Below are 20,338 nucleotides of genomic sequence, written 5' to 3' on the forward strand. Positions count from 1 at the left end.
TTGTTGTGTCCTTCTTGACTAGGGTGTCAAACGGCACTTTCCGTCTGGACAAGCTAGACCCCACTCTGCAGTTCACTGTACAACTTCCTTGAGGAATGTACGGTTTCTCGATTGTCCATTCCAGTTACCTGATGTGTCAACCAAAAATCATGTCTGTGATGCGAAGGGAGGATGTAGACTTTCACACGAGCCTCCAGTGCTTCCCCCTTCTTCTTCTCCTCCTTCTCCTTAGGTCATTCACATAGCCCTTTCCAATACACTCTTATCGCACAGTACTTCCTCCCCATTGCCCCCTCTTTGATTAAAATCTTCCTTGACCTTGTTTCTCATCTTGTTCTTAGTCTTCCCACTGATCTTTCACATTACAGAGCTTTTCTCGGAATACTTCTCCCATTTTTAATGTCACCTAGCTGTTCCTGCCTGTTTCTCTCCATAGTTACTTTCAGAAAATTTATCTCCCATGTGTTCCGTATTGTTTCATTTCGTAGCCTGGCCCTTCTTGTCTTATCTGGCATCTATCGTCGAAAATGTATCAGTATCGTTCATATTCTGCTGAGATTTCCCACAGGTGCAACCCCTCCTCCATGCCGTGGGGGACGAGCAACAGTGGCAAGTACAGGATTACAAGTAGCAGTGAAGTAGAGTGGGTACCGTGTATGCCTGGATCCACTACAGTGGAAGTCCTACACGAGCCGTGAAACATGGCGCCCAACAGTGCTCTGGTGAAATGAGAGGCCAAGAAATGGGAACTGAATAATCCCTTAGATTTTGAAAGGCAAACGAGCTTCCAGCCAACCATTTTGATGTGCTGACACAGCACATGTTTCATACATAGCAAGGAATTCCTTAAGGGGGTTAGGACGTGAAACGGGCCGACTTGGAGCAGGAGAGACATCACAGGACATTTTAATTTCCAGTGTCTATACTTTTACAAATAAATTCATCAAACTTTGTCAGCATCACCAGGAAGGATTCAGGATTCACACCCATTGCAGTGGAAGTTCGAAAACATAACAAAATAAAATTTTTATGTGCAAAATTTCATCATTTTTTCATTTACTAATGGCTGAATTTGTTGGTATAGGTACACTTTTCTTCATAAGTTAGAGAGATTCGTTGATGAATTTTGCACAGCATACATGCCATACTCATAGGTGTATAAAATTCTAGAATTTATTTCATTTATAAAAAAACGAATGAACTGTTATATTTTAAACTTAATGTTTAGAAAAAACACAAATTTTATAGTTAATTACCTCAATTTTTACCACAGTTTGTAATATATTTGGAAAATTCTAGCGTTTCATACACCTTTAAGTATGGTTTGTATGCTGTGCAAAACTCATCGAAGAATCTCTCTTACTTATGAAGAAAAGTGTACCTACAGCAACAAATGCTGCCATTAGTTAAGTGAAAAAAAAGGAAGAAATTTCACATGTAAAAAAAAAAATTATTTCGTATGTTTTCGAACTTCCACTGCTAAGAGTGTGAATTCTGAAGTATAGAGAGTGAAAATTAAAATGTTCAGTGGTGCCTCTCCTGCTCCAAGTCGGCCCGTTTGACGTCCTACCCCCTCAAGAAACATTCAGAGGCCATTTTATTCATATCGAGGACATATACGCGGACAAGAAAACAAATTTCCGGATTTTTACTGGTTCAAAATACACTTTTTCTGGGTGCATACACATTACATACCAAGTGAAACTACATTTTTCCGTATTAAGTGATATTGTATTTTCCCTCAGAGCTATAAAACTTATCAGTCTCTGGATTGGTAAAGATTTTAAGGGTCTTTATACACTAGCATCGAACATAAACCAGGCATATTAGTAAACGAAACACGGAACAGGGGAAAAAAGGGAGGAGGAAAACCTTTGATTTTTGCAACATGTGCATTGCATATTTTCAAGTTACGAAAGTAGAAATATGAATTCCTCAAATACAAATGTGCCCATCAAACTTTTTAAAAATGGTAGAAATTGCTGGTCCTCAAAGAATCGAGTTTTGAAAGAGTCAAACTGTTTGCGGTTTAATAAATTCATTGCATATTCTCCATCTCGACACGATTCGTCTTGTGTGAAAGGGAATTTACTTTTAAAGTAACACTTCTCAAACCACCATTTGCAATGTTTTCCCACAGGCTTCTAGAAAAGTGAACAGTTGTGACGTGATGCTCATCGAAAGCAGTTTGTTGTAATGAAGTATGGCATAGCCCTTGTCCTAAGGCCTATGATGCATTCCACTATCTGCAGAGTCTTGGGTACGCAATGTGTTTTGCTGTTCTAAATGGTGCATTTTCTTTACTACTAAAGTTTTATTTTGGAACTTCTAGATGGCTCCGATCCACACGGTGCTATATCGAGGTAAGTAACTCAAGTACATAGCTGTGCGAGGAACACCATGGCGGAAGTGCGTTTCGAACTCCACGAATTAGTCCACGCGTGCCACACAGTGCCAGACAACACACGAGGTTTTAACAGCACGAAACATGCTTTCAATTGAAATCTGTAGAACAATGAAAGCTCCCACAGTGATCGTAACTCATCTGTAACCTACAATCTTAGGTTGTTTGTGTTCATTACAAAGCAGACAGTGGTGCACGACAAAGGTCAGTGTCTCCAAAACTCAATGAGCACCTTCGAAGACTTCGCTTTGATAGTGGATTAAGCAATGCAAGCTGATTTGAGATTGTGGCTCCATTAAAGTCAAACATTCTACAGAAACTGTATCGACAAACTGGTCTATACTTGGAAGAAATAAGTTTATCACCAGTGTGATTATGCTCAAAAATAAATATGCAGACATGAACGAAAACGTGCTATGTTAAAGTTTTTATTTTAAAAAATCTTTAAAAGTTTATGTATATAGACTGAAGCGGCAAGTGAAAGTTTGTACCACTAAGCCATCTTGAAACAGCAGCTCACAAACTGCACGGATTACTCGGGCACGCATCCCTCGATCCAAATTGTCACTGCCATCCCACTGTACTTCAGATTCCCCTTACACATTTCATTTGTAAGTACCTGCACCTGGGTTTTAGGATGGATCCCCTACTAATCTTCAATGCAGAGGTGCTATTCCAGAACATGGGGAGCCTCGGAAATTCTGTTCGAACGTACGGGGGAATTTAAAGTAGACTGGGGTGGCTGTGAGAAGTCTGGTCTGAGTGAGAGGCATGCCTAGATAATCGGTGCAGTTGTGTGAATCGCTGTGGCTAGGTGGCTAATGCACTTGCATAGTAAGCAAGAGACCTTTGCTTAATTCCCAGCCTAGGTACAAAATTTTCACTGCCACTTCAGTCTGTACATATAAAACCATATCTGCTTGAGACCAGTAATTTCTCTGAAATAAAATTTGAAGGTATTACTTTTCAACATACACTCCACATTTATCATTTGAGGCACATTAAGTTTCATGTGCTTCTCAAATTTAGTTCCTGAGGAAAGACAAGTTTTTAGACCCCCTGCATCAGTTCTGTCAAAAGTGGAAATTTCAAAATCTTGCTTCTCTTGTGAGAATTTCTGCAGATTCTTCACGGTGTAACATCTTCAGTTTCTGTCAATGCAGGAAAGGGCAAAAAATATTGCAGGAGTGGTACCGGAGAGTTCTTAAACTATCAGTGTGTCTAATGCTTTAGAATGAGTGAAGAATGTAGCTACTGCCTGTGAAACCAGACAGATCTGCCCAGCTCATTATTCACAAACACACTACTCAATAATTTGTATATTGCTAACACGGTAAATTCTTTCATTTATTCTCTATAGTTATTCTCTTTCTCTACTCAGTAACCACCAGCACCAGCAGCCCTACACGTCGACTGCCATACCCCGATTGCTGGTTGTTTCACTGTCCGGTCAGGCACGCGGTATGAGGTGCCCACTGCTGGCCACACAGTGGACTACATGTGGACACACCTGTCTTATCTGAAGGGGCAGTGAAATAAGTTTCTTTTCCACAATTTTCAAAAATGTATCACAAATTGGCTTGTTTGTGAGGCAGTCAACATGGTAAGCAATATACCAACTTTATAGTTAAACAATATACATTAAGTTACTACAATTTGTCATTCATTAATGTATACTTTGACTTGTTCAAGATCCTTTACATTCTCCTTCTTCATAGGATTTGACAGGACAATGAGTCGATATATTAAGACTGCACTCAATAATGGAAGTACAACTTAAGAAAAATCTAGACACCTTAGCAGCTTATGTCGAGCTAGAAAAACTGTGACAATATTAGATCCAGAGAATAGACGTAGGCTATGGATAAATGGGTAAGATACTGTAAATTCAAAAACCCAGAGAAAAACAAGATTGAAAGGTCTAAAACTAAATGCTCAGATTAGTTTCTGGACTTACATTTGCATTATGCAAGCACGAATGTGCAATCCGTTCAATGTGAACTTCAATAATTAATCGCTTTCAAGTGATTTTTGCAACTTAAATTAATGAACATTCTTTCTGAATTGTGATGCGGTTGTCAGGAGTGTATAACGTTGCTGTTGTCAAAAGTGACAACTGTGGACTTTTATTTCATGTGAGAACTAATTTCAATGTGACTCTGAAGAGTAATTAAAAAAATACCCATGATGGAGCAAGGACAACATAAAAGGTAGACAGGCAAAAAGGGGCATTCCTGACCAACAGAAGTCCACTCGCATCAAACATGTATCATCTGAGGAAGAAATTTCACCGAACTTCTATTTGGTAATGAGATATGAACCGTGGCAAAACTGGAACAGAAGAGATTCTGAAGTTTTGAAATGTGATGCCAGAGAAGACTTGAAAATTAGGTGGACTGATAAGGTTAGGAGTGAGGTGTTCCTAGCAGCATCAGTGAGGAAAGAAATACATGGAAAACACTGACAAGAAGGGAGAGGATGGTAGGATATCAGTTAATACACCAGGAAGTAACATCTGTGGTACTAGAGGGAGCTGTAGAGGGTAAAAACTAGAGAGGAAGACGGACATAAACATCAAGCAAATAATAGAGGACATAGGTTGCCAGTGCTGATCAGAGAAGAAAAGGTTAGTACAGGAGAGGAATTCATGGCAGGCAGCATCAAACCAGCCAGTAGACTGATGAAGAGGGGACAGCAATTTGATTCTGCACTCAATCTAAAGCAGTTGTGGAGACGGCAATGCCGTGCATAAACGGTGTGTTTGAGTTTATCTTGCATAACGGATCGAGGCACTCTAAAAATACTTGAAGACAATTGTTCATTTTGTACATCTAAGGAAATTACAGAAACCTCAGCATTGTCAAGCTGAAATCTGTAAGTTTTGTAATATGACTGACTTAAGTGAAGAAATAAATGCCAGAAGCCAATGTTTCATTTTCATTCCTGGAAAATACGTTTTCTGTCACTGTTCTAAGAAGTGGGTACTCCACTTCAACAGAATTGTGACGCATGGGGCTTCTGGAACTGCAAGACAACCTATATTACAAGACAACCTATATTACAAAACATCTAATCTGCAGGATGCTTGTCTAACAGCTTATACAGGCGAGAATTCCTATTTTCAGTATTTCATACCATTACTGTCTGGATTTAACAACCTGTCATAAACAACTAACTAAAAGGTATCATCTTATGTTAAACATTTAACACAGTATTACAGTTAGAAACTGTACTGTATATTCTTTGAGGCACACAAATAGCCCGGGCTATATTCTCACAGTATGAGAGAAAAGGCACTTAGCACCTTCCAATAACTGCACACACAATTTCAAACTTTTAAGAAACTTGTCACTGACAACCATCTCCCCCTCTTCGCCACTAAAATGATGAAAGGAGGAAAGTTTATCACGTAATACATTTTCACTGTTCAGGCATGACATTTTAATTTTATTGCTTCAGTTAACTAATCACAAAAAATTGTGTAGACATTATCCACATATACCACTCAACATACCTGCAGAACTCTTGTTGTTCAGTGGTTGAAGATATACATCACACAATGATATGCATTAAAACTAGCTTTTTCTTAAAACTGAGCACAAATACTGTTCAGCCAACATTTCATAATGAAAGGACTTTGTGACTGCCAACAAACTTCCAGCACAATTTCAAATCTTTCCTAAGCTTTCTCTGTTACAGACTTAAATGTGAATTTTAATAACCTCATTTGTCAAGTTATCTGATGTGTTAAGCTGTTTTATACATGCAAATTTGATTCTTTGAAGAAATTAGAGTGAGGGGTTTGTGCTGCTGAAGGATTTAAAGGGCTGAATTTTCAGTGATTTGACAAGGGAAGTACACACTGACAAAAGTGTCCAAGAGACTGATCTCAATTTTTGGGACCACTTATGTGTTTGAATCACTGTACTCAATGAGCAAGTTCAATAAATCTAAATATCAATCCGATTGCATATCAAAGTGGACTTGAGCGAACTGCACTCACCAGCCAGATTTCAAACACCTCACAGCAAAACTGGACACACTGAAAAGTATGTCACAAATATTGTTTCCTGTGTAACGAAATACTGACAAGTTTCACAACAAAGAAACTATTTCCTCAAAAAATCCTCACTGTTAAGTATGCTTCAAAACAATGCAGTTCTCTTCCAGTTACATAATATTTACAGCTCCAACAGTAAAATTAGTGGCCAGTGGTACTTTTTCACTATGTATGTCATTTCCTGTGCATCTTCTAATTCTACCTCCCCCTCTGCCTCTGCCAGTCATGACCGCTAACACTTCTGCTTGCAGTCATGACCACAAGCAAAGACAAAAGAGTTGGAAGGGGTCCACAGAAAAATGCGCTGACTCTCGAGAGCATATTTTGAGATGTTCTGTGTTAGATATTACGATAATTTTAATGACACGAGCATAAGTACAGTAGGACAAACTATGTAACTACTTGCTGCCACCTTTCAGAAATATGAACATTACACTGATCAGTGTAATCCTTACTCAATCGAGGGCCACACTTTTTGTGCCCACCTCTTCAGTCACAATAACTCTTCCGGACACACACAATCCACAGTGCACCGAGTCTGCTCTCCGCGTTAGTATCCCATCCTCACCCAACTTCTGCAGTCAGTTCTCGTTGCAGCCACCAGAATTCACCTATGACACAAACAGTAAAAGCTATACTACAGAAATTACTAGTGCAACTAGGGACCAATTCGAGACCACCTCCCCAAGCAAGTAACTTTTATCTTACCACAGAAGTAACTTCTTACTGCGTATTGCTACATCATTTTACGGATAACAATAAACCCTTGTTGACACCTAACACCAAATTCACCTAATCTGAACAATGAGAGAGACATCTGGGACACTATCTGGTGCCAGTTCTGCGTCCCAATCCACCAGCATTTAATTTACAGGAATTGCGTGAACTGTGAACGGATGTCTGGTAGTACGTAACTCCACACACCCACCCAGAACTTGCAAAATCCATCCCACACACGATCATTTGTGTGCTGTGTTCCAAAAGTGGGAAAAAACATTCTGAGACACTAATTGAAAAGATTTCGTACGAGGGAGCTATGCAGAAGTTTCCTTTTGAGGTTATGGCTGCAGCACACATGCACCGCAGTGTCACTCCGTTACAGACATTTGGGCACAGGGTTAGTGTGGCACTCACCTTACCGACGCGCGCGCAGTAAATGGGTTAACGCTAACTGTGGCGACGTCATTACCAAATGTGTCCACAGAGGTTCTACGTGCTATTATTCTTCTCTCAGCTGCTGATGGACGAACACTGGTACACATTCATCGGGAGTGAAGAATGTGTACAGTGGAGCATCTGTCAAAAACTTCCTCACTGGTCACAGTCCGACACACTACACGCTGTCCTGATCTCTCACTGTGCGGTTATCATATCTTCGGTTCCTTAAAACAGGCCTCAGAGTCAACGACACCTGTGACAAGGGGACACTTACCAAATTGTCATCTTCAGTGGAACGACTGCCTCGGTGCTCACAGCAATTTTGCCCAAATGGCGTATTGGTTCAGGCTTTCGAATGGAAACTTTTTCATTGACCTTATATGATGTGTTGTATGGCTGGCTCTCTTACATGTTAACGCTTTTCGTGCTAATGTGGACAAGATACCTAAATTTCATATAAATTTACTTGTATAACAATATCTCATTTAAGTACCACATAGGTGTCATATGTAATATTGAGAAATATTCCGTCTTTCGCGACTGTAATAAAAGTTTTATTTACACCGGATGCGTTTGGCTTTATTTTAAAGCACTTCAATCAATGAAAGGTATGGCACACACACAATGGTACTCATGTTCTCTTTCTTGTTTTTGTTCCACAGACGCAGTTTTACCAATGGTACTGAAATATATTCCTCTTCCGCAACTGTAATAAGCGACTTTTTTAGACCAGACGCGTTTCTCTCTTTTGAAGCATCTTCAGTGGACAGTATTGTGTCTCCTCCATTGCCAAGTCACCTTTCGTAGTTTTGTGCTGCGGTAATACAATATTCAACGTTTGTGTTGGCTGATCAGTGTTTTAGCAAATAAATGATGTTTGTGTGTGCCACACACACAAAAATTATATTTGATATAGCTTAGAGCACTTCACTGATAGACGGTATATCTAAGTCCTAATGTTTTTGTAAGTCCACAGTTTTGTTTAATGTATTTTGTCTACTTCCTTTTGATTCATTGAAGTGCTTTAAAATAATGCCAAACGTGCTCAGTGTAAATAAAACTTTTGTTAAAGTCGCAAAAGACGGAATTTTTGGGCCAAATAGTTTTTGTGGAATTGAATTATAAATGTGTCAAAGCAGCGGGAACACCATGTGTCTGCACAGGCGAGCAGTGCAGTGACAAAAATCACGGACAGCGCGGGATGCAGCGAGCACGTCTTTGTAACAGCGAAAGGGTTAATGCGGCCGTGGTTGCTTTATTTCAGGAACTGCGCACTCCCCCCTAAACGTAAGCTTGCGAACTAGCTATACTATGGCGCTGCTTCTATTGGCGCGTGCGTCGTGTGCAACTGGCAACGCAGCAGTCTCCCGCGTCTGGGCGGGCATGCGCGAGCCGCTAAGATAAAAGAATTGAACTATAGTGTAACCAATTATTCCTGGTGTCAGCTACATTTTGAGGAAATACTTAAGACAATACTTAGCCAGAAGAGCTGCACTGTTCAAGGACCTTGCACACGTATGACATACAATTTAATACAATGTGCAATTTTAAGAGGCAAATTACCCCTTTCTGTACCATTCTGAAGCATTTTGCAGAAACACTGCAAAATCCATTACTTCTTTCCTTTTACTATGCCTCTATGGTTACCAAACCCCACACACAGTCTCCGGGAAATGGCCCACGTCACAACACGACATTTAGCTCACCTAGGACACAGAGTTAAAATAGTCACTTCTGTAACAAAACTGTGGGCAGAAAGGCAGGTACTCACAGCTCCAGTATTGCCTTCAATTGAACACTGGAGCAGGCTCTTATGCTGTTTATGTTTTACAGACAGGCAGAATTTAGTCTCAGACTTCTCAACTTACCTTTTGCCAAAAGCAGCTTAAGTGCTTTAACTACTAGGGTAATGGAATCTACCTGCATGCACAGCACAGCAGACCAATACTTAATGTGACAGTTTGGAATTTGACACACACACACACACACACACACACACACACACACACACACACACACACACACACCCACACACCCACCTCAATTAGTATGTATTGGGTTCATTTCAAGTTTTTTTTCCTCTACACTGTAGATGTATTTTCACTTGAGAGGACAGTTCTTGGAACTGTAATGTTTGTGTCTTTCAAACTAGACCATTAGTTCTCAGGCGTGCACATTCACCTAGCTAATGTGTTAAGGATGCAGTTTGATGCCTTCTGTTGAATGCCACCAATGCTTTATGGGAAAATAAAAACATTTCTATGACCATATATGAAGATAGTAACTGTTCTCAAAAGAAGATGCCATTAATGACCGTACAGCTTCTCTAGAATAAATGATAATTAACTGAAACCCTCAGCTGTCGACAAGTGTTGACATACCTCAATAGGGACAGCTGAAAATGTGTACCCGACCAGGACTCGAACCCGGAACCTCCTGCTTACATGGCAGACACTATTCACCTGAGCCACTGAGGACACAGATGAATAGCACGACTGCAGGGACCTATCCCTTGCACACTTCCTGTGAGACCCATATTCCCAGCTGTCCCCATCGAGGTGTGTCAACAACACCTGTTGGCAGCTGAGAGTTTCAATTGATAACCTTTTATTTTTAGGACCTCTTATTCCATGCAATGACATTCTAGGCTTCTAAATATATTGTGCATAGTACCACACACAACTTTATTTTTTGCATTCATAACATTTATCAACGTATCGTTTATGAATTGCTGTGTATTTAACCTGTGACGAGATTTTGTCACGTATCAATGCCAATATATATTTAGTCTCAATTTAAATACACAAACAAGGAAATTCATCCAATAAATTAAAGTTTACTTTGTGTCTAACAGTGTATGTAACTGTCAGCCACAAATTCCCTTTTCAATTTCCAGGCATGTTATTTTATGTGGTTCACAGGTAAAATTTCTAGCAAAAGATTTCACTGTACTGTAACTCCATGTAGTTTCACTATATGTGGTACATTTCAAATTGGGGGGAGGGGTTGCTGTGATTTTGGGCATATAAAATATTTTTGATCAGTTTTGGAATGATATTTCTATGTACTTTTAACTCTGGAATGCACAATACTACCATAAAATTTGTTACATACTAGTCAATTTTGTATGCAGTTTTTTTCTGACAACTAGTGCTCTCTCACAAATAAATGTCTTGTGCAAAACTTGCAAAGCCTGGTTCACGTCTCTCGTTTAGATATTACAAAATGTTTGTTGTGTTTCATAGTTTCATTTTATTGGCACTACAGTGTGCGATATCTGTACTTCAGTTCATTACTTCAAACTCTCGCACTAAGTGAGAGCAGCAGGATACTAGGATTATTAGCTGGAAAGGACATTGTAAGAAAGTACACAGTTTGACAGTTTTCACTTTTTTTGGCTTGTTTATTCAAAATGCACATGTTTTCTGAAAAATTACTTTGTAACTTGTTTGTACATTTACAATTGGCAGCTTCAGCCAGAAATTTCATTTCCAAGTCGTTCACAGTTGATCGAGACAAGTTGTTCCATTTCACAAAAATTTTGTCGATACTGACACGTTGCTCGCTTTATTAATATTTCAATGTTTCATTAAAGCTTCATTTAATAGACTTACTTCACTGACGATTTGCACTGTTACTACCTCACCTTACTTCAGAGGTGACAAATACAATGAAAGAAGCGGCCACAACTTTCTGACCAGAGGTGGTGACCGGCCGCAACTTTCTCCCACACGTGGTCCAAATGCAAATCTTAGTCATTCTGTTATCACACTCACGTATGGGATGAACAAGTTTTTATTCATTGGCTATGTTCCTTTAATTGAAGTCATATTTAATAGTTTTAATGCCAATGAATTTCACATGTTGGAAAACTTTAGCTCATTTGTCATTTTGAGATTTTGGGCCGTTATGAAATGGTGAATCTTTATATTGCCCAAAATCTTTTTAAATTAATTACAATTTCATTAAAACACATGCATCAGTTGACAAGCATGGAATCAAAAGGATGGTTATTTTTAAAGGTGTTTCTTTAAAGAAAAAACTTTGCCTGACCCTACAAAACACATTAAATCTTGTGGAAGTTGACAGCACATAGCACCGTTTAACAGAAATAAAGAGACGCGAGTGACACCACTTAAAAACTCTTGCCACCTCAGTTGAAATTTGTCGACAAAGCGAAACAAAATCTTAACCCCAACCTCAAATGACTCCCATTTCTAAGTAGGGAGGTAGGTTCTCCCATACTCACTGTGCGCACCAGGATCACATTATGTAACAATACAAGGATTTTCACCCACAAAACTTTTTGCATCCAACTACTCCTCAAACTCCCGTAAGCTGCATATGAAAAATTCTCAATCTTCCTAAATTTTTCTACTGCTGACCCGGAGAATTGGGGGAGTTTCGTTGAGATATTTTCCCGAACAGTGTTATGCTTCTAACTGTACGTCCACGTGCTCTGTGCGCACCGTGACGAATACGGCGCCTACCTCCCAGTGTGGGACATGTGCTATGTGCTACAGTCTTCACCTCCTGCTTATGTTATAAACTGTTATTGGAAATAATGCAAAGACTCAAAATCAAACCTGATTAATTTTTCCACGTCACATTTCACGCTATTCTGACAAATACGTTACTAAACATTTTCCGGCATTACGGTCACCGTATCTGTGCTTTCGTGAGATGTGGCTGCAGGAATTCTAAATTATAATAGCAAATCTATTAAATGTGACAAACATTTTGATCTATCAACAGTACACCAGTAAAAAATTACAAAATTAACAACTTCATAAATCTCACACTGAAAATATCAAACAAACAAAACAAATATCTAACAACTTTTTGAACAGCAATAAATAGAAAGTTTTTAAAACTATGAAAAGGAAAGAAAACTTTAAATCCACAAAACGAAAAACCAAACACTAAGAAATTATTCTAGACTTTATCATATCGCCTTTCATTTCAGGTTCAATTTTGAGCCTCTCTATTACAACACGTGAAACCTATTACAAGTAGAATAACAAACGAAAAAGATGGATAGTTTTCTTCAACGCTACCCAAACAAAGTTCTTGTTGACGATGTTAGCTTACACTTCAATCTTTAGGAGGTGATAATGCTAAACTGAAAATCAGGTCTGTATTTCATTTTTTTGTGATTTTTCTTTTTGTTGTTTTGATGTCAAGCACTAACACAAAAACTGGATGTTAATTTTATTACTTTTCTTAATAGATGACCCTCTCTTTCTACGATGGCTGATGGACTTAAGCACTGCTTTCTGTAGTGGTATTCTGCACTGGCTGAGAGGCCTCCTGTAAATGTGAAAACAACACAATCACTCCCAGAAACTAGAACAGTTAAAACACTGCAACACCATAAAAACTTCCTATAGTTCCATTCAAGTATTTCATCTAGACAAACAGGAATGTGACACTAATAAACCACAATGGTATGTGAATGATGTGTTCAGCTTCTTCCCATAGAAAAATTCTAAACTTTGGGGTGAATTTGAAAGCCGATTTCAACATTACTAACAGCTTCATACTGGACATTTACTGTGTGAACCGTTGTGACCAATGAACAGTGGGTGGGGAGGGGGGGGGGGGGGGTTTAAATGCAGATTTATATTGGCAACTATTACAACCTTTCATCTTTTTAACAAGTACTATTTGTGAAAAATCCAAACTGCTGACTGCAGTATCTTACCAAATTTAAGATAAAGATCATGACCTAGGAACAATATCCATTTAATTGATGAACATCTGACGGTTCAGATGGTGTTACTGATATCCTAAATCAATCACTTGTCAGCCAACACCTTGCACACTGCCTTTGGCACTTCTATTGAAAGGAACACTAAAAACACTTCTGACAAAGCAGTCATTACGGTTACTTTTAACTTTGCAAAATGTTGACTACCTCGAGTGCAATCAACCACTGTATCAGTGCACTGAGTGTGCATGTCCTGCTATGAACAATGTGGAGAAAGTTAGACATGCTTACCTGTGCAGGGGGTGCAGCATCTCCACCAGACTCGGCCTAGAACAAAAAGAACATATCAACCGCTTGCTTCTGACACTTAAATTTCCAATGCATTCGAACAATGTTATAGAATATCTTCACTTATTTGGGAAGTGTGAAATATAGTGCATGAGCCAGGAAGAAAATAATTAGATGTATTTGGAATAAATGGAAAAGAATATCTCCAATTATCGACAGAACAAACACATTCCAGTAGAACCAATCATATCTCAATATGAAGTGTGTGAGTAAAAGGAAACACCATTTGTCTTTTCATTCAACTGCAACTTGGCTCTGAAAATCTAGGAAGTTTTCCGACTGTGTACATATTTTCAATTTTGCACAGTATCGAGCAATACAGCCAATCATCTGACACTGCACAAACCCACTAGAGCACTCCTACATAACCAAGTTCAAGATACAAAAACACCCTAATGAAAACCAAAGCATGCACTGATGACAATATTCTGCAGCAGCTTATCATATACTCAGATAAATATCAACAATATTCAAAACTGTTTAATTTCTAAAGCATCAATGTCTTAGACGAGACCTGTTTTAAATGTCAGTAGTGTGCTGCTAGCCAGCCTTTTTCTCTTGTAGGTTAGGTCTCCATGTATCACACCCTGCAGCCATTCTCCCTGGAGGACACTTGCTTGCAAATAGCTGTTGAAAAATGTCACGTGTTGCATTACAGCCGTAAGTAAATGTTTGTCAGTGACGACATAGTGTAGTGATTAAAAACCATTCCTAACATGCTCAAGGTTGTGTTAAAATTCTGTAATGTGCTTTTTATTTATAATTTTCAGATCTGTTTTAACTGACTGCTCATTATTTTCAGTCATTTGGTTTAATCTTTAAATTTCTAAATCTTGACAGCATTGTATCACCTTTTTATTTACTTTTTCAAATTGTCATCTGCTTTGACAAAAAGCGTTTTAAATATTTATCCAACTTTTAACACAAATGAGGATTTAAATGATAGAATGGATTATTATTAAAATTCAAGCAAAATGAGAAATAGAAATAATGCAATAACAGACAAAAATATAGAATAGAAAAAATTAAACCAAAGGAAATACATAAAAATGAGAGCAAACGTAAAGGAATAAAAATGAGAGCAAACGTAAAGGAATAAAAATGAGAGCAAACGTAAAGGAATAAAAATGAGAGCAAACGTAAAGGAATAAAAATGAGAGCAAACGTAAAGGAATAAAAATGAGAGCAAACGTAAAGGAATAAAAATGAGAGCAAACGTAAAGGAATAAAAATGAGAGCAAACGTAAAGGAATAAAAATGAGAGCAAACGTAAAGGAATAAAAATGAGAGCAAACGTAAAGGAATAAAAATGAGAGCAAACGTAAAGGAATAAAAATGAGAGCAAACGTAAAGGAATAAAAATGAGAGCAAACGTAAAGGAATAAAAATGAGAGCAAACGTAAAGGAATAAAAATGAGAGCAAACGTAAAGGAATAAAAATGAGAGCAAACGTAAAGGAATAAAAATGAGAGCAAACGTAAAGGAATAAAAATGAGAGCAAACGTAAAGGAATAAAAATGAGAGCAAACGTAAAGGAATAAAAATGAGAGCAAACGTAAAGGAATAAAAATGAGAGCAAACGTAAAGGAATAAAAATGAGAGCAAACGTAAAGGAATAAAAATGAGAGCAAACGTAAAGGAATAAAAATGAGAGCAAACGTAAAGGAATAAAAATGAGAGCAAACGTAAAGGAATAAAAATGAGAGCAAACGTAAAGGAATAAAAATGAGAGCAAACGTAAAGGAATAAAAATGAGAGCAAACGTAAAGGAATAAAAATGAGAGCAAACGTAAAGGAATAAAAATGAGAGCAAACGTAAAGGAATAAAAATGAGAGCAAACGTAAAGGAATAAAAATGAGAGCAAACGTAAAGGAATAAAAATGAGAGCAAACGTAAAGGAATAAAAATGAGAGCAAACGTAAAGGAATAAAAATGAGAGCAAACGTAAAGGACAGTGTTTGAAAAGATACAGCAAGGGATTATGAACAAAAAACTAACATTTAAAAAGTTGCCTGAGTAAATATAATGAACGAAGTTGTTGAAAGAGAGCTTTAAAAATTAAAATCTGAAAGCACCTCACAGGATTCAAACTCAACCATCATACTAGAAAATGATTTTATCACTATGGTACATCCTTGTTCTTATTAACACTTATTTTTTAGGCTGTGGTGCATAATGCAATTTTTTCCTCTTACTTTTAAACAATGGCCCACTAAAGCGAATGGCCATGGGGTGTGATATCTACACCAACATACCGACCCCACTCCTAGGACTTCCCATTATTAACACAATGGCCTTAGAAGACTCTACAACGTACAGCTGTTTATTTTGTTGCTTATGCCTAGCATCATTCATTGATTATAAATTTAGCACGCTTACATAATAGACCGCCCGTTTGCGAAATGCACCGAGGCACTTTGGCTCTGAATTCACTGTAATCTGAATGCACCTGTTTATCACTACAATATCAGTTACATGCAATCAAGAAATTACTATTGGAACTAGGTCCTAATGGACATTACTGTACACATATCTAAAGACCAAGTATTGATTGAATCTTGAATTAGACATTTAAAAGTTATCTGAAAGAGGAGTATTGAGACCGAAAGAGAAAGGTGGTATCAGTGTTATACCACCACCAGTCATACCTAATCTGATATTTAGAAGACCTTTAACTGAAATGTGACAAGGCAATGTGTAAATGCAAATCTGTGTGTGTAATCATTGTTAGAGTCCAAACTACTACATTAAAAGGTTCCAGACATGACAAACTTACCCACCAATACTCACAGGCATAAATTACAAGGCACTTCATAGACAGTAGGGGGTATATAATGCATCAAGTCGGTGACAGAATACACTCTTGTGACGTTACCTGATTAAATGATGAACTAGTCTCAAGCTTCTGTATACAACAATGCTCATTATTTTATACTGGTTGCACCCTGTGGTGTTTCCCGTAGTTAGTTATTTATTAAGAAATTTTAGTACAGAAACACTATCCGTGCATATGCGTCATCACGAAAGTTATTCTCGGACGTACTGAGATGTGAACGATGCACTTATAGCTCCAGAATCATCAGAGGAGGGAGGGTAGGCGGCAGAGGGGCAGTGTCTCAGATGATGGAAGACGCAGACAATACACGTCGTGAACAACGTACTCCTTTGAGGATAACTAATCTCTACACTAAACTTAATGCATTCATTAGATAGTTAACTTTCATGGATGACTTTAATGTAACTAGCCAGCACACAGGAATAATAGTCACATTGATTTTTATACTTTTTTAATGAAAGATGGCCTGTAAGTTAACGTAGGATACAGGCTATCGCCATCCCAAAGTTCATCTAACTCCGTCCATACGCTTCAGCATGAAGGAGTAGCTAATATACTGGTGCAACGTAGAAAGAAAATCAGCAGTTAAATAAGCAATTTTTAGCTCAGTACAAGGCGAATTTTTTTAATATGTACAACATCATCTGCCCTCACATGTGTGCCTGTTACCAGCAGATATGCTCACAAATCTTAATCAAATCTGGCCTCACTAACAGCCGACCCTGGTCCACCGTACAGCTTTTCATTTAAATGACAGCTTTGAAGTGTCTCAGAAGATCTAAGATACATCCAACACTCAGTAGTTCAAGTGCAATGGGCTTTATAAGAATTGTATTTGTTACATTTAATCTTATGTAGGACACAAGGAACAAAACCAATTTCAGAAGTGGGGTACAAATCAAAAAGAGTGTAAATAGCTTTCTCCAACAATTATTGTTCCACATCCCACATCAATAACTATATTTTATTTTTGGATTTTATAATATACTGGCTGACAAACTCTGCATTTTAACAATCTTCTGTAAAAAACTTAAAATATTTCTTCACAGCTTTACTGACTGCGATCATTCTCACCTGCAGCCATTTGCACTTCACATTAAGCCTGTCAAAAGTGCTGTGAGGTGTCTGGTATTTCCTGAAGTTGGCAACTGTAGGAATGTCTTGGCAGTAAAGAATATATGTATTTAAACTTCGTGCATTATGCAGCAATTTTTCCAACACCTCAGTGTTTATGACTTCTCCTGAACTGTGGGTGGTATCACAATATAAATTCACAGAACATTTAGTGGCACATGTTGATACCGTCTCTGAAATTTATTGCGAGTTCGTAGCGGAGAAGTAGTAAATTTGAATGTACACTTTGATGCAGCAGTTTTTAACATATCTTTGTTTGATATACCTCCTGAACTGTGATAGGTAGGTGGCTCTTACCAAGAAATTGTTGTCCGACGCAGATGTGTGTACCAAGTTTGGTTGAAATTATGATTTTAACTGGTATGCACATAATTTCCTTCACTACCAAACTGATTACTACTCAATGCTTCAGGTTGTGACAAATCAAATCAATACCTTAAACTTTCTGCCGGGCCAAAACTAACTCGGGACCTTTGCCTTTTGCGGCCAAGTGCTTTTGTGACTCAGCTACCCGAGCACTTCACAGAAGCTACCTGGTTGGTGAGGTGTGCTCACGTATTTCAGCCAGTAGAGTACTCGCCCACACAACGGGGAGGTCCCGAGTTCGTGTCTGTTTCACAGCACGAATCTGCCACGAAGTTTCATATCGGCACACACACACCACTGAGTGAAAATTTCATTCTGGAAACATCTCGTAGCCAAGCTGTGTGTAATTTTTCTTTCCAACTCACTCTATACCATCTCATTATTTAAACAACTAATCCATTTTCAACATTTTTCAGTAGCATCACATTTCGAAAGCTTTTCTCTTATTGTCTAAACTGCTAGTCACCCTCATTTCACTTCAAAACAAGGCTACACTACCAACAAACACCTTTCTAACATACAAATTTGTATTTTATGTTTGCAAATCTCTTTTTCTAATGCTTTTCTCACCTTTAGCAATCTGCACGTAACATCCCCTCTACTTCAGCCACTGTTGATGCTGTGACTGAAATCAGATAGCATGTATGTATGACAAGTGCAAGGGCTGCTCAAAAAGTATCCAACTTATCAACTGAATCTGTCTTTATTCAGATGCCACTGTTTGACACTAGTCACTTTCAACTTCAGCTTCCACACCCTGAAAGCATAACGGAAAAGCCTCTTTTGGTACGGTGTGCAGATACTCCACTGAATTCTGGATAATGTCTTAACTGTTCTGAAATGTTCTGAAATCAGCTCACTTTCAGAGGGTGTCAGCTTATGGAAATGCCAGAAGTCAATTGCTGCTCTATCAGACAAACTACATCTGTGTTATATTTGGCCCCAAAAAAGTTAACTACTGATGATGAGCGGGTGTACTATTGTGGTGAAGGTGCAAACTGTCTACTGCCATCAAGCACGGCAATCTGCATCTCACCGTGCCAGGAACATCACACTGAACCTCCCTGTAGTATTCTTTACCGGCATTAGTACCATCTGGGGTGTATTCCTTACGGACCCCGACACCCGGAGTAGAACAAGGTTGTCAGCACGACTCACGTTTATCCAGACTTGCTTCTTGGGTCTGTTTCCATTGTGATGACTGGCACTTACTTTGTGGGTTGTATCCATAAACTCAGAATTCATAGGCAGTGGTCACTGTCTGTACAAATTTTCCATTAAAATGGAATTAATAGATACATAACAAATTTTAACCTCGTCTACAAGTTCTCTGATCACGATTTGTCTATCCTGCCTTACTGGGGTCCTTACATTATTTGCAGATGTGTCAGGGCCTATATTAATGTGTTTCACTCTTTACTGACGAGTGGCTATCTTTTACCAGGCTTACTTGTGCAGTACGCATTGCTTCTTCCGTAACACCTGTCCGACACTATAGCCAAGCTTTAGACGAAATTTGGTGCAGTAACACCGTTCCACTTTGTCATTCTGCACACAACACAAAATCCGAAGATACCACTTACACATATTATTCACTTTAAAGTTAGCCAGCAACTGGTTGTTTCCACTACAAAAAAAAATCCACGCGTGCGAGTGCATTGACTGGCAACAACTGTATCTGCTGGTAGAAGTTCTGCTTCTCAGTTCAGTACTAATGACAATCTTATCCAATCTCTCACAACCACTGAATTCTTACTACTGAGCAGGATCTAGACGTCCTGCCTCGTTACACAATGGCAGGTACGGTTCAGTACTAAGTCGTGTGACCATTAGTGTGTGGTACCGTGTGTAGTTTGCTGCAATTTCTGTGCTGTAAATCATTTACCACAGCTATTTGGGTTTACCTCAATTCAAGATAATTTTATGGATTCTGCAGTGTCATATTTTGGGAAATGTATATTTGTCCTGTGTGCTCTCCCTCCCACAATTTGTATTATGAGGGTATTAGTAAAAACGGACTGAGTCAAGTCCTAACTATTTGCTGTGGTGAAAATTGTTAACTGCAGGGTAACAAACCAATTCCTACTCCTGAGCAGTATGTAACTGCGTAGTTGCCAGAGTTTTCTGTCTCGCGTGTGACAAGTGACTGGTCAACTTGTGAAAGAAGGCACGGAAATATCGTACTTGCATCACTGCACATTAAGACATTAACATGACAATTACTCGAACGGTACATACCCACTATCAGTGCTTTTGTGCAAAACTGATGAATTAGCTATTTGTGTAGTGTTTTTAACCTCACGGCAACACGTAATTATTTC

The 20,338-nt window shown here is 38.5% G+C and overlaps 1 protein-coding gene across 2 annotated transcripts in view; it reads right to left on the reverse strand.

Annotated features, from left to right (window-relative positions):
• Positions 1-10,996: 10,996 nt before the first annotated feature.
• LOC124554050 (Y-box factor homolog) overlaps positions 10,997-20,338 on the reverse strand; it is a 137,023-nt gene continuing 127,681 nt past the window's right edge. For both annotated transcript variants that reach the window (XM_047128085.1, XM_047128084.1), the window contains 2 exons: positions 13,624-13,659; positions 10,997-12,932 (listed from right to left, as the gene is read on the reverse strand). In XM_047128085.1, the coding sequence (XP_046984041.1) occupies positions 12,885-12,932; positions 13,624-13,659 (84 nt within the window). In that variant the 3' untranslated portion in view covers positions 10,997-12,884. The remainder of the gene's footprint in view (positions 12,933-13,623; positions 13,660-20,338) is intronic.

Source organism: Schistocerca americana, chromosome 11 (assembly GCF_021461395.2).
Source record: "Schistocerca americana isolate TAMUIC-IGC-003095 chromosome 11, iqSchAmer2.1, whole genome shotgun sequence".
Lineage (NCBI taxonomy): Eukaryota > Metazoa > Arthropoda > Insecta > Orthoptera > Acrididae > Schistocerca > Schistocerca americana.